The sequence below is a fragment of the Ranitomeya variabilis genome, chromosome 2 (assembly GCF_051348905.1).
Source record: "Ranitomeya variabilis isolate aRanVar5 chromosome 2, aRanVar5.hap1, whole genome shotgun sequence".
Classification (NCBI taxonomy): domain Eukaryota; kingdom Metazoa; phylum Chordata; class Amphibia; order Anura; family Dendrobatidae; genus Ranitomeya; species Ranitomeya variabilis.
This window is the reverse complement of record NC_135233.1, coordinates 198,208,124-198,223,851: the sequence shown is the minus strand read 5'-3', so window position 1 is coordinate 198,223,851 and position 15,728 is coordinate 198,208,124. Positions and strand designations below refer to the sequence as shown.

The 15,728-nt window shown below is 46.7% G+C and overlaps 1 protein-coding gene across 3 annotated transcripts in view; it reads right to left on the bottom strand.

Annotated features, from left to right (window-relative positions):
- The window catches only part of DRP2 (dystrophin related protein 2), a 146,784-nt gene that overhangs the window by 40,480 nt on the left and 90,576 nt on the right, over positions 1-15,728 (bottom strand). For all 3 annotated transcript variants that reach the window (XM_077283432.1, XM_077283433.1, XM_077283431.1), the window contains 2 exons: positions 15,506-15,571; positions 13,718-13,783 (listed from right to left, as the gene is read on the bottom strand). In XM_077283432.1, the coding sequence (XP_077139547.1) occupies positions 13,718-13,783; positions 15,506-15,571 (132 nt within the window). The remainder of the gene's footprint in view (positions 1-13,717; positions 13,784-15,505; positions 15,572-15,728) is intronic.

Here is a 15,728-nt window from a genome sequence, read left to right as displayed (position 1 = left end):
TGATAATCTCAGAAATCTTATAAGGACCAATAAACCGAGGCTTGAACTTAGGGGAAGAAACCTTCATAGGAACATGACGAGAAGACAACCAGACCAAATCCCCCACCTGAAGCCGAGGACCAACACACCGACGGCGGTTAGCAAAACGCTGAGCCTTTTCCTGAGACAACGTCAAATTGTCTACCACATGAGTCCAAATCTGCTGTAACCTGTCCATCACAGAATCTACACCAGGACAATTAGAGGGCTGATGACACCACCCATCAGAACACAAAAATAACGGACGAGCTCTGGGTGATGGAATCTCGAGCTGACCGTGAGCTAAATCTACCACACAACTAATAGTAGCCAGGGAGCATACCTACGAATTCCTAGATGCCACGCACCAGCCGGAGGACTAACTACGCCTGGTAGAGGAAGGAACAGACCTGGCTTACCTCTAGGGAAATCCCCCAAAAGATGATAGCAGCCCCCACATGTAATAACGGTGAGTTAAGAGGACAAGACATACACAGTATGAAAGTAGATTTAGCAAAGAGAGGTCCACTTACTAGATAGCAGAAGGATACAAAAGAGGACTTCACGGTCAACTGAAAACCCTTTCAAAAAACCATCCTGAAATTACTTTAAGACTCCTGTGTCAACTCATGACACAGGAGTGGCAATTTCAGCCCGCAAGAGCTTCCAGCTACAGAGAATAACAAAAACTGCAAACTGGACAAAAGATACAAAACAAAAGGACAAAGTCCACTTAGCTGATCAGCAGACTAGTAGCAGGAACATGCAACCGAAGGCTCTGGTTACAATGATGACCGGCAAGGAAATGACTGGAGAGCAAGGCTAAATAGGAAACTCCCAAACACTGATGGGAGCAGGTGAACTGAGACAGTAAAGCACACACAAGTCACCAGTACCACCAGCAACCACCAGGGGAGCCCAAAAAGCGGATTCACAACATGATGGTAACTGTTGTGAACTCTGTTCTGGAACTCCCTCCTGTGGTCAGGAATGGTATTTCTGTGAGTTCTGTCCGTGGGTTCCCTCTGGTGGCTGAAAGTGGAGCTGCTGGTCTGGAGGTGGCTTCCTCAGCTGCATCGTTTAAAGACTGGGCTGGTTCCTCTATTTAACTCTGCTCAGATCGTTACCTGATGCCAGTTGTCAATGTATCTGTACTGGTTCAGATCTCACTTGGATCTCCTGATGACCTGTCTACTTCAGCAGAAGCTAAGTCCCTGTTAAGCTCATTTGTTGTTCATTTGTGTGCTGAATATATTTCCGAGTACCTGCTAAGTTTTGTCCAGCTGGCTATCATGATATTGTCTCGCTAGCTGGAAGCTCTGGGTTGCAGGGTGGCACCTACCGCGCCGTGAGTCGGCGCGGGGGGTTTCTTGCTCACTCTGCGTGGCTTTTTGTAGTTTTTTGTGCTGACCGCAAAGATCCCTTAATCTATCTTCTGTCTATTTAGTAAGTCGGGCCTCCTTTGCTGAAACCTGTCTCATTCCTATGTTTGTGCCTTCCTCTTAACTCACAGTCAATATATGTGGGGGGCTGCTCTGTTCCTTTGGGGAATTTCTCTGAGGCAAGGTGAGGCTATATTTCTCTTTAGGGGAAGTTACCTCTCAGGCTGTGAAGAGTCGTCTAGGCAGAGTCAGGTACGATCCACGGCTAATTCTAGTGTGTGTGATAATAGATTAGGGCTGCGGTCAGCAGAGCTCCCACTTCCCAGAGCTCGCTCTATTTTGCAGTTTTGACTATCAGGTCATTCCCGGTGCTCCTAACCACCAGGTCCAGCCATAACAGTACAACTGGCCAGAAAGTGTTTTAATGCATCTCAATAGAGGGATAAGAGAAGTTCTGAGACCATTTTTTTTTCTCTGCAGTGTGTTTAGTCTTTTTTTTCCCCTAAACCTCTGGGTGGTTCAGGACTCAGGTGTAGATATGGACATTCAAGGTCTGTCCTCTTGTGTGGATAATCTCACTGCAAGGGTACAAGGCATTCAGGATTATATAGTTCAGAATCCTATGTTAGAGCCTAGAATCCCAATTCCTGATTTGTTTTCTGGGGATAGATCAAAGTTTCTGAATTTCAAGAATAATTGTAAACTGTTTCTTGCCCTGAAACCTCGCTCCTCTGGTGACCCTAGTCAGCAAGTAAAAATCATTATTTCCTTGTTGCGTGGTGACCCTCAAGACTGGGCATTCTCCCTTGCGCCAGGAGATCCTGCATTGCTTAATGTAGATGCGTTTTTTCTGGCGCTTGGATTGCTCTATGACGAACCAAATTCTGTGTATCAGGCAGAGAAAATCTTGCTGGCTCTATGTCAGGGTCAGGATGATGCTGAAATGTATTGTCAGAAGTTTAGAAAGTGGTCTGTGCTTACTCAATGGAATGAGTGTGCTCTGGCAGCGATTTTCAGAAAGGGTCTTTCTCAGGGCCTTAAGGATGTTATGGTGGGGTTCCCCACGCCTGCTGGTCTGAATGAATCAATGTCCTTGGCTATTCAGATCGATCGGCGTTTGCGGGAGCGGAAAGTTGTGCACCATATGGCGGTGTCCTCTGAGCAGAGGCCTGAGCCTATGCAATGTGATAGGACTTTGACCAGAATTGAACGGCAAGAGCACAGACGTCAGAATGGGCTGTGTTTTTATGTGGTGACTTCACTCATGCCATCTCTGATTGTCCTAAGCGCACTAAGCGGTCCGCTAGGTCTGTCACCATTGGTACTATACAGCCTAAATTTCTTTTGTCCGTTACTTTGATTTGCTCTTTGTCATCCTACTCTGTTATGGCGTTTGTGGATTCAGGTGCAGCCCTGAATTTGATGGACTTAGAGTATGCCAGGCGCTGTGGTTTTTTCTTGGAGCCCTTGCAGCATCCTATTCCATTAAGGGGAATTGATGCTACGCCTTTGGCCAAGAATAAGCCTCAGTACTGGACCCAGTTGACCATGTGCATGGCTCCTGCACATAGGGAAGATATTCGCTTTTTGGTGTTGCATAATTTGCATGATGTGGTCGTGTTGGGTTTGCCATGGCTACAGGTCCATAATCCAGTATTGGACTAGAAATCTATGTCTGTGTCCAGTTGGGGTTGTCAAGGGGCCCATGGTGATGTTCCAGCGTTGTCAATTTCTTCTTCCACTCCTTCTGAAGTACCTGAGTTTTTGTCGGATTACCAGGATGTATTTGATGAGCCCAAGCCCAGTGCCCTGCCTCCTCATAGGGATTGTGATTGTGCTATTAATTTGATTCCTGGTAGTAAGTTTCCTAAAGGCCGACTGTTCAATTTATCTGTGCCAGAACACGCCGCTATGTGGAGCTATATAAAGGAGTCCTTGGAGAAAGGGCATATTCGCCCGTCGTCGTCACCGTTGGGAGCAGGGTTCTTTTTTGTGGCCGAGAAGGATGGTTCTCTGAGACCTTGTATAGATTACCGCCTTCTTAATAAAATCACGGTCAAATTTCAGTACCCTCTGCCTCTATTGTCTGACTTGTTTGCTCGGATTAAGGGGGCTAGTTGGTTTACCAAGATAGATCTTCGAGGAGCGTATAATCTTGTGCGTATTAAGCGGGGCGATGAATGGAAAACCGCATTTAATATGCCCGAGGGCCATTTTGAGTATCTGGTGATGCCATTCGGGCTTTCTAATGCGCCATCTGTATTCCAGTCCTTTATGCATGACATCTTCCGAAAGTATCTGGATAGATTCATGATAGTATATTTGGATGATATTTTGGTCTTTTCGGATGATTGGGAGTCTCATGTGAAGCAGGTCAGAATGGTGTTCCAAGTCCTTCGTGCTAATTCCTTGTTTGTGAAGGGATCTAAGTGTCTCTTCGGAGTTCAGAAGGTTTCCTTTTTGGGCTTCATTTTTTCCCCTTCTACTATCGAGATGGATCCAGTTAAAGTCCAGGCCATTTATGATTGGACTCAGCCTACATCTGTGAAGAGCCTTCAGAAATTCCTGGGCTTTGCGAATTTTTACCGTCACTTTATCGCTAATTTTTCTAGTGTTGTCAAACCACTGACTGATTTGACCAAGAAAGGTGCGGATGTGGTGAATTGGTCCTCTGCGGACGTTGAGGCGTTTCAGGAGCTGAAACGTCGTTTTTCTTCGGCTCCTGTGTTGTGTCAGCCAGATGTTTCGCTCCCCTTTCAGGTCGAGGTTGATGCTTCTGAGATTGGAGCAGGGGCTGTTTTGTCTCAGAGAGGTTCTGATGGCTCTGTGATGAAGCCATGTGCTTTCTTTTCTAGAAAGTTTTCGCCTGCTGAGCGTAATTATGATGTTGGCAATCGGGAGTTGTTGGCCATGAAGTGGGCATTCGAGGAGTGGCGACATTGGCTTGAGGGCGCCAAGCATCGCGTGGTGGTCTTGACGGATCACAAGAATTTGACTTATCTCGAGTCTGCCAAGTGGTTGAACCCTAGACAGGCTCAATGGTCACTGTTTTTCTCCCGTTTCGATTTCGTGGTTTCATACCTTCCGGGTTCTAAAAATGTAAAGGCTGATGCCCTTTCAAGGAGTTTTGTGCCTGATTCTCCGGGAGTTTCTGAGCCGGCTGGTATTCTCAAAGAGGGGGTGATTTTGTCTGCCATCTCCCCTGATTTGTGGCGGGTTCTGCAGGAGTTTCAGGCGGATAGACCTGACCACTGTCCTGCAGAGAGACTGTTTGTCCCTGATAGATGGACTAGTAGGGTTATCTCGGAGGTTCATTGTTCGGTGTTGGCTGGTCATCCTGGAATTTTTGGTACCAGAGATTTGGTGGCTAGGTCCTTTTGGTGGCCTTCCTTGTCCCGGGATGTGCGTGCTTTTGTGCAGTCCTGTGGGACTTGTGCTCGGGCGAAGCCCTGCTGTTCTCGTGCCAGTGGGTTACTTTTGCCCTTGCCGGTCCCGAAGAGGCCCTGGACGCATGTTTCCATGGATTTTATTTCAGATCTCCCTGTCTCTCAAAGGATGTCGGTCATCTGGGTGGTTTGTGATCGCTTCTCTAAGATGGTCCATTTGGTACCCTTGCCTAAGTTGCCTTCATCCTCTGATTTGGTTCCGTTGTTTTTCCAGCATGTGGTTCGTTTGCATGGCATTCCGGAGAACATTGTGTCGGACAGAGGTTCCCAGTTTGTTTCGAGGTTTTGGCGGTCCTTTTGTGCTAAGATGGGCATTGATTTGTCTTTTTCTTCTGCTTTCCATCCTCAGACAAATGGCCAAACTGAGCGAACCAATCAGACTTTGGAGACCTATCTGAGATGCTTTGTTTCTGCTGATCAGGATGATTGGGTGACCTTCTTGCCGTTGGCTGAATTCGCCCTTAATAATCGGGCCAGTTCGGCTACTTTGGTTTCACCTTTTTATTGTAATTCTGGTTTTCATCCTTGTTTTTCTTCGGGGCAGGTTGAGCCTTCGGACTGTCCTGGTGTGGATTCTGTGGTGGACAGGTTGCAGCAAATTTGGACTCATGTAGTGGACAATTTGACATTGTCACAGGAGAAGGCTCAACGTTTCGCTAACCGCCGTCGCCGTGTTGGTCCTCGACTTCGTGTTGGGGATCTGGTTTGGCTGTCATCTCGTTATGTTCCTATGAAGGTTTCTTCTCCTAAGTTTAAGCCTCGTTTTATTGGGCCTTATAAGATTTCTGAAATCCTCAATCCTGTGTCATTTCGTTTGGACCTTCCAGCTTCTTTTGCCATCCATAATGTGTTCCATAGGTCGTTGTTGCAGAGATATGTGGCGCCTATGGTTCCTTCCGTTGACCCTCCTGCTCCGGTGTTGGTCGAGGGAGAATTGGAGTATGTGGTGGAGAAGATTTTAGATTCTCGTATCTCGAGACGGAAACTTCAGTATCTGGTCAAATGGAAGGGCTATGGTCAGGAGGATAATTCCTGGGTTCTTGCCTCCGATGTCCATGCTGCCGATTTGGTTCGTGCCTTTCAGTTGGCTCGTCCTAATCGGCCGGGGGGTTCTGGTGAGGGTTCGGTGACCCCTCCTCAAGGGGGGGGGGGTACTGTTGTGAACTCTGTTCTGGAACTCCCTCCTGTGGTCAGGAATGGTATTTCTGTGAGTTCTGTCCGTGGGTTCCCTCTGGTGGCTGAAAGTGGAGCTGCTGGTCTGGAGGTGGCTTCCTCAGCTGCATCGTTTAAAGACTGGGCTGGTTCCTCTATTTAACTCTGCTCAGATCGTTACCTGATGCCAGTTGTCAATGTATCTGTACTGGTTCAGATCTCACTTGGATCTCCTGATGACCTGTCTACTTCAGCAGAAGCTAAGTCCCTGTTAAGCTCATTTTTTGTTCATTTGTGTGCTGAATATATTTCCGAGTACCTGCTAAGTTTTGTCCAGCTGGCTATCATGATATTGTCTCGCTAGCTGGAAGCTCTGGGTTGCAGGGTGGCACCTACCGCGCCGTGAGTCGGCGCGGGGGGTTTCTTGCTCACTCTGCGTGGCTTTTTGTAGTTTTTTGTGCTGACCACAAAGATCCCTTTATCTATCTTCTGTCTATTTAGTAAGTCGGGCCTCCTTTGCTGAAACCTGTCTCATTCCTATGTTTGTGCCTTCCTCTTAACTCACAGTCAATATATGTGGGGGGCTGCTCTGTTCCTTTGGGGAATTTCTCTGAGGCAAGGTGAGGCTATATTTCTCTTTAGGGGAAGTTACCTCTCAGGCTGTGAAGAGTCGTCTAGGCAGAGTCAGGTACGATCCACAGCTAATTCTAGTGTGTGAGATAATAGATTAGGGCTGCGGTCAGCAGAGCTCCCACTTCCCAGAGCTCGCTCTATTTTGCAGTTTTGACTATCAGGTCATTCCCGGTGCTCCTAACCACCAGGTCCAGCCATAACAGGTAACAGATCTAGCTACCCTCTTAATACGCTTAGGGCAATCAGAAATAGCATGAGCAGAATCACCACAGTAAAAACACAGCCCATTCTGACGTCTGTATCCCCTCTGTTCTGCTCTAGTCAAAATCCTATCACATTGCATAGGCTCAGGACTCTGTTCAGAGGACGCTGCCATATGGTGCACCACTTTGCGCTCGCGCAGGCGCCGATCAATCTGAATGGCTAGAGACATAGATTCGCTCAAACCAACAGGTGTGGGGAACCCCACCATAACATCTTTAAGGGCTTCAGAAAGACCCTTTCTGAAAATTGCTGCCAGAGCGTCCTCATTCCATTTAGTGAGCACAGACCATTTTCTAAATTTCTGGCAATATAATTCTGCCGCTTCCTGACCCTGACACAGGGCCAACAAGGTTTTTTCCGCATGATCCACAGAGTTAGGTTCGTCATACAATAATCCGAGCGATTGAAAAAATGCATCTACATTAAGCAATGCCGGATCCCCTGACTCAAGGGAGAATGCCCAGTCCTGAGGGTCACCACGCAGCAAAGAAATAACTATTTTAACTTGCTGAATGGGATCACCAGAGGAACGGGGTTTCAGAGCAAAAAACAATTTGCAGTTATTTTTAAAGTTCAAAAACTTGGATCTATCCCCATAAAACAAATCTGGAGTAGGAATTCTAGGCTCTAAAACCGGAGTCTGAACAACATAATCTTGGATACTCTGTACTCTTACAGCAAGCTGATCCACACGAGAAAACAAACCCTGAACATCCATGCCCGCGCCCAAGTCCTGAACCACCCAGAGATTAAGAGGAAGGAAAAAGACAAAACAGACTAAAGAAAAAAAAAATGGCTCAGAACTCTTTTTCTTTTCCTTCTTTTAAGATGCATTCAACTCAATTTTGGCCAGTTGTACTGTTATAGACTGGTGATTTAGGAGCGACATGCGACTAGCTCTGAGCAGGTGGTAACTATACTGACCGCAGTTCCTGATCTTAACACAACACTAGAAGTAGCCGTGGGATGTTCCTGTCAGTCCCTGGACACCTCGTCACAGCCGGAGAACTAGCTACCCCTAAAGGTAGAAACAGGAAAGCTATCTTGCCTCAGAGAAAATTCCCAAAGGACAGACAGCTCCCCACAAATAATGACTGTGAGAGGAGAAGGAAATGACATACATAGAATGAAACAAGATTCAGCAAAGGAGGCCACTTCTAGCTAGATAGATAGTACAGGACAGAACACTGTGCGGTCAGTAATAAAAACTAGAAAAAGTCCACTGCAGAGAAATGCAAAAATCTCCACACCTGACTAAAGGTGTGGAGGGCAGAATCTGCTGCCCAGAGCTTCCAGCTTAGCTGAATAGATCCATACTGATAAGCTGGACAAATGAGCAAAACATAGAATGTGCTGAACAATAAGTCCACAACAAGAGGACTGCAAAAGGACAAGCAAGGACTTATCTTTGCTGAACAGGTCAGAGTGTCAGGGAAATCCAAAAGAGCCGAGGCTCCAAGCAGGAACAATTGACAACTGGCATTGATTGAGGGATAAGGCCAGACTAAAATAGCCGAGCCAGAAAGACGATCAGTGGAAGCAGCTGCTGATGCTAAATCCAAGAAGCAGCCATACCACTCAAAACCACCGGAGGGAGCCCAAGAGCAGAACTCACAAAAGTGCTACTTACAACCACCGGAGGGAGCCCAAGAGCGGAATTCACAACACGCCCCCCCCAGACGTGGACTTGGGTGAGTTATTTTGGATCTCCCAGGAATGTGAGCTCAGGCTCCCTTGATTGCTCAGGGAGTTTTCCATGGACAAGTATGTTCCACGAGGTTTGTAAGGTCATCTGCATTCTGGGGATCTCCTTAGGGATTGCAGCTTTGCACAGATTTCGGTAGTGAGTGGACAAATTGGTCCACTTCCACTCTTTTCACCTTATGTGCTGGAGAGCAGGTCTCAGGCTGCAGCTATTTTAGCACCAGGTGTAACAGGTCAAACATCTGGGACTGAAGAGGTTTGTTCCCTGTGTAGCGACACAGGTCAACCAGTTGTGCCCGGACTGCCAGGGTGACTCTCAAACGTGCCATAATCTCCAACTTAAGCTTGTCATACTCCTTGGCATCCTGTAGAGCAAGGTCATAGTACGCTTTCTTCGGTTCCCCAGCAAGGTATGGAGCTAGGATATCTGTCCATTGCTGGGGCAGTTTCTCTCTGTCTGCCACCCTCTCAAATATAGTCAGGAAAGAGTCAAAATCATCCTCCAGAGAAATTTTCTGTAAGGCCTCTAGTACCATTCATCTCACCTGCATACCTTCTGCCCGGACAGTTTCTGTCAGGAGAGCCATCTGCTGCTGCTGCTGCTATTGTAACTGCAGCTGCAATTCCTGCTGCTGCTGACACTGCTGCTGCTTTATCTCCTGCTGCTGTTTAAACTGCTGGATCAGGAGTTTGTTAGTCTCCTGTTGGGTCTTCTGCTGCTGGACTAATTTCTTAACAAGCTGTTCCATGCTTTCAGACTGTGCTCAGAATGCTGTAGCTGCCTTTACTCAGGACATTCAATTTTTACTCTGCAATTGCTTGTGCTTTCTGGGACTTCATACCCACATTTCATCCACCAATTGTAGGGATTTACACTTTAGGTAGGCAGCAGGTAGCATTCACACAGTCACTGGATTCTTGTATCAAAACAATGTGACGTTTATTTTTCACTGCTTGCACAGCACTTAACAAAACCATAAACGGAAATTTCTAGCCTTTTCCAAAAGCTAACTAAACAGCACAGACCCTGATTACTCATACACGTCTGTGCTAGTCCCAATCTGGTCAAACAAAACAGCAATTGTCCATAGAAAGCAGTGATACTTGCAGTTTAGTGAACACGGCCTGTGTAGTGTCTTCTAAGAGACATATTCTATTTTGTTCCTTCAGCTACAACACAAATCCACTGACTAAGGGAAACAGCTAGCTTGGTTATATGCAGGGCTAGCCAGATGAAAATAATGAGGGCCTGTAGAGCTAGGATTTATCTCTAGCCTAACTGACTTTTTTACAATAGATTGAAAGAAAATAGAAAGAATTCAGCACTGATACGCACAACGGTGGCGCATGTGGATTTGTGAACCCTCTGTGCCACAGGACCGATCTTGCCCAAGGGTGTAGCTAAGCGGCTACCTGGTGTTCACTAGTGCTCCTGATGGTGGAGACAAACTGTGCTGCAGGTAGCCGCCAAGTACCACTTCTGGGTAGATCCCCATACTGCACCTGTGGTAACCAAGGGTCAGGTTCGCTGACACGGACTAGGTCTATGTTAAGACACATCGGTACAGGATACTAGGTCAGGGACTGGCCGTACATGGGCCGAGGGACAATATTCAGGCGCTGGCCACACTGGACCAAGGGACTTCACGAACAGGACAATGGCTGCACTGGGACCAGGGAACTTTGGAAACAAGACTGGTCTTAACGGGATCAGGGGACAACAGTCAGGCACTGGCAGCAACGGGACTAGGAAACAATGTTTAGGCACTGGCCGCATTGAGACCAGGGGACTTCAGGAACAGGACTGGCGGCACCAGGACCAGGGGGGCAACATTCAGTCACTGGGAGCATCGGGACCAGGGATTTGGGTTCAGAACACTGTCCGCGCTGGGTCCATGGGACTTCACAACTGCACTGGTAGAACACCACACTACCTAATGACTAAACTCGTTGCTTAGGATTCCCTAAGTGAGAGGGAGTCTTTGATACAGGATGACTCCTAGCAAAAAGGTCCAGAACCTTCTTCCGAGAGTCTTATTCTATCCTCTAGATTGAGACAAGGCATTGGAGCCTGTGAATAATATAGGTGCTACCTTCGATATGCTCATTTACACATCAGTGTCATCTTCCTTGTTATTATTTGCATGGCTACTTTTGCTTCAGTGTATTGAACAGTCTGTCTTTCTAAATTATTGTGACTACCAGCCTAGTATAGTGGGTTTTCTTGATGATCTGTCCATTTGGATCAATAAAAGGCAGCCCCATGAGTTTATCATAGGAGGTGCCTACATCCCAAACAGATGGCATCCTTTCTACAACATATGGCTTCTTATCACATGCGTAACACCCATCATCAGCAAACCGTGTCAGGACTATTCTGAATGACAATGGACAAGGCTCAAGACTAAAAAAATTGCTCCTTTCGCCTCTCTCCAGCTTGTGTACTTTTATGTTACAGCAGCAGGAGTAGTATACTGGCTGTTGTAACTTGATCGGTGCAGCAGTGAAGAGGGAGGGGAAGGAATTCTAAAGATGTTCGGTCCCTTGATCACCAGATCTTCCTTTCAACTGTTTTGATGTAAAAACGATCTGCAGCAGAGGTAAGTATGTGTAATGTGTGTAACAAGGCATGTGTAATAGGTAATTGTGCATGAACATTGTGTATGCGTGTGTATACACTACACATGTATGTGCTTTAGGTTCGTGGACAAGTTGAAGTGCTAGATCCACCATACGATGGACACCAATCCCGCATGCAGGGCTATTAATTTATTCAAGTGTGATGGAATCTAAAACAGCCTTTTGGTTGCAATATACATTGTATGCAGTATATGTATATATTGTGTATATCTATATATATAATTGTCTAAGGGGTACTTCCGTCTGTCTGTCCTCAACTTCCGTAACGGTTATTCATTCGCTGATTGGTCTCGCCAACTGCCTGTTATGGCCTGCCGCGACCAATCAGCGACGGGCACAGTCCAATTATTCCCTCCCTACTCCCCTGCAGTCAGTGCCGGGCGGCCGCTCCATACTCCCCGCAGTCACGGCTCACACAGGGTTAATGCCAGCGGTAACGGACCGCGTTATGACGCGGGTAACTCACTCCGTTACCGCCGCTATTAACCCTGTGTGACCAAGTTTTTACTATTGAGGCTGCCTATGCAGCGTCAATAGTAAAAGGATCTAATGTTAAAAATAATAAACAAAAATAAAAAATCATTATATACTCACCTTCCTCCGCCTTTCCCGTTGCTCGCCACCCTCCGGTAACCGCTCTGTGCAAGTGGCAAGTTCCGGTAGCAAGGATCGTATGGCAGAAGGACCTGCCATGTGACCGCGACGTCATCACAGGCCCTGCGCGCCTGCGCGAGCAGGACCTGCCATGACGTCACGGTCATGTGACCGCGACGTCATCACACCCTGGGACCGGAAGCTGCCACCTGTACCGCGCACAGGCGACAGAACTACAAGTATGGTGAGTATGTTAGAACTACAATGGGCCCTCGGATCGGAAGGTGAGTATGTTTATTTTTTATTTTTTAACCTGTGACATACGTAGCTGGGCAATCTACTACGTAGCTGGGCAATATACTACGTGGCTGGGCAATATACTACGTGGCTGGGCAATATACTACGTGGCTCTGTGCTCTATACTACATCGCTGTGCAATATACTACGTGGCTCTGTGCTGTATACTACGTCACTGGGCAATATACTACGTCACTGGGCAATATACTACGTCACTGGGCAATATACTACGTGGCTGGGCAATATACTACGTCGCTGTGCAATATACTACGTCGCTGTGCAATATAGTACGTGGCTCTGTGCTGTATACTACGTCACTGGGCAATATAGTACGTGGATGGGCAATATAGTACGTGGCTGGGCAATATACTACGTGGCTCTGTGCTGTATACTACGTCACTGGGCAATATACTACGTCAGTGGGCAATATACTAAGTCACTGGGCACTATACTACGTGGCTGGGCTATATACTACGTGGCTGGGCTATATACTTCGTGGCTGGGCTATATACTACATCGCTGGGCAATATACTACGTAGCTGGGCAATATACTACGTCGCTGGGCAATATACTACGTGGCTGGGCTATATACTACGTGGCTGGGCTATATACTACGTCGCTGGGCAATATACTACGTGGCTGGGCAATATACTACGTGGCTGGGCTATATACTACGTGGCTGGGCTATATACTACGTGGCTGGGCAATATACTACATCGCTGGGCTATATACTACGTGGCTGGGCAATATACTACGTAGCTGGGCAATATACTACGTCGCTGGGCAATATACTACGTGGCTGGGCTATATACTACGTGGCTGGGCTATATACTACGTGGCTGGGCAATATACTACGTGGGCTGTGCAATATACTACGTGGACATGCATATTCTAGAATACCCGATGCGTTAGAATCGGGCCACCATCTACTATAGATATATACATCATGTGTTTACATAAGGTATATATATAAGTGTACTATACATGAGTATCAATGCGGTGTATGAGCATTATGTGAGCAGTATGCATGTTACCGTAAGTTACATTTCAGTGCAGTGGGGAAAATTCAGATAGTGAATGAAAACATATTTGTACATATACACAGGCTACAAACTTGTCCATAGCTAGGCTCACACTTAGAAAAAAGGGAATCTGTAGAGTTCCTAAATGCTACTAATCTGCAGAATTAGGGTTCATCTGCAGTTATACAGAGTTACGATGGTGCCCATTGCTGTACTGAAAGTGCTAGGAGAAAATAAACTGATTTTTCTCCCAGAACCTGCCAACTTTTAATCATGGGGGTGATGCCGGGAACAACTATAATCTCTGCTCAGTAGACAGTGAGCAGCTGTAAGCACAACCTGGCACATTTATTGACAGATCGCTATTCACAGATGAAAAACCCCTGGCGTGCTTACACCAGCTCACTGGGCACTGAGCGGTGACTGTAGCTGCACCGGCCGCACCTCTATGACTGAAAGCCGGTGGCTCCCGGGAGGAATAAAGTTCCCTGTAGCCAGCACTTTCCGTAAGGTGCCGGGAGGTATTGTAACGCTATTATGCTAATGAAATGTCTGTAATACTCACAGGCTATCATCAGGAGACAGGCTGTCAGTGAAGAAGGAGCAATTCTGATTTTCCATCTCGGCAAGTCTACAGAAAGAAAGGCAGAAATGTCAAGAACACAGCAGTCATGTATCACTTCTCGCAGCCTTGACTTTGTAGTCACATTATAAGCTCCCTGGTGAAGAAGATGAAACATTCAGGATTGGAAACACTTCTAGCTCAAACTAATTCCAGGAAAGCCTGGGATTATGCCACGTACAGGTAATTAAAGAAGACGCAATTCCAATACATACTAATATTTGTCCTGAAGCTGCTCAGATGGTACCTGATCCTGAAGCTGCTCCGATGGTACCTGATCCTGAAGCCACTCCGATGGTACCTGATCCTGAAGCTGCTCCCATGGTACCTAATCCTGAAGCCGCTCCGATGGTACCTGATCCTGAAGCCGCTCCGATGGTACCTGATCCTGAGGCTGCTCTGATCGTACCTGATCCTGAAGCTGCTCCGATGGTACCTGATCCTGCAGCCGCTCCAATGGTACCTGATCCTGAAGCTGCTCCGATGGTACCTGATCCTGAAGCTGCTCCGATGGTACCTGATCCTGAAGCTGCTCCGATGGTACCTTATCCTGAAGCTGCTCCAATGGTACCTGATCCTGAAGCTGCTCCGGTGGTACCTGATCCTGAACCAGTTTCAGAAACCTGTGTTGTCTGAAGGTGAACCCATCCCAGTATTCCATGTTGGCTGGACTGTTATACCAGAATCCTTCCTGTCAGTGACTACTTGTACATGACTGCTATCCTGACCCCTGGGGCCAACAGCTGCAGTAACGATGACTGCCCAGGAGTGGTATCTGGCAGCGGCCTGCAGCATGAGCCTAACTCCACCATCAAGAGCTCTAGTGAAGACAAGGTAGCCGCTTAGCCATGCCCCTTCAGGGTAAGCCCGGTGAGTGGCACAGTGGGTCCACGGTCCACGTGTATGACAGAGACAAAGGGTCCCTAAGCGCTCTTTCGTGCCTGAAGCACTTAATGCCTCATTTGCATGTGTATTAAAATATGAATTAATCAGGAATACAACAGCAGATAAAAGATATAAATGTTGATGGATTTACATTTCAGAGACCTGCATACCCATATATGCGGTTTGGAGGCGGTGGAGAGTTGATCTTACTGACAGATTCCTTTTAAAAGGTAACCTGTGACCAAGTTTATACTTCTCAACCTGATGGCAGAACAATATAAGGGAAGAAACCCTGATTCCAGCTCTGTGTGGCTTACTGCACTTCTGGCTGCAGTTTGGTAAAATCACAGTTTTATCTGCTGCAGCTCTGCTAGTCCTCTCAGGAATGAGCTCTGTTTAGCCCCGCCCACACCATTGATTGACAGCTTTCTGCCTACACTGTGAATGGTCAGAAAGTAACCAATCAGTTAAGGGGGTGGGGGTTCTCAGAACTCATGAATATAGAAGACTATAGAGCAGGAGCTCATTACTGAGAAGAACAGAAGAGCTGCAGTAAATAATCTCGCATTTTACCAAAACTACAGCAAGACATCCTGTAAATGCCTCATCCATGGAATCAGCCTCGGCACTTACTCAGATGGGGCAGGAAAAACCTTTGTGGCCTTTCATTTTTATTAATCCTGACAACCTCAGACTTGAGTTCACCTTACATGCTTTAGGTTATGTTGCTCCATTCTGTTCTTTCTCATAGTAAATGTACATCTACTTTTACTTTTTTATTTGCTTTTTTTTATAATTGTTATTTTTACAGATTCTAATATTTATTACCGTTTTTAATATACAGACCTGCTAGCGAAGTGCTCAATCCTGGAATGTGTATCAGCATGAGGAAGCATGGGAGAAGACAATGGCCTGTAACAGTGAAAAGATGAAAGGCATGAAAAACAGGACCTGACTGATCAAATGATGACGATGTCAGCTGCTCGGCCTGGATCCTTCACCATTACCCTTAGTTTAGATATTCTAAAACTTAGAAATAGAAATGTCAGGACTTCATTTCCTTGCTGTA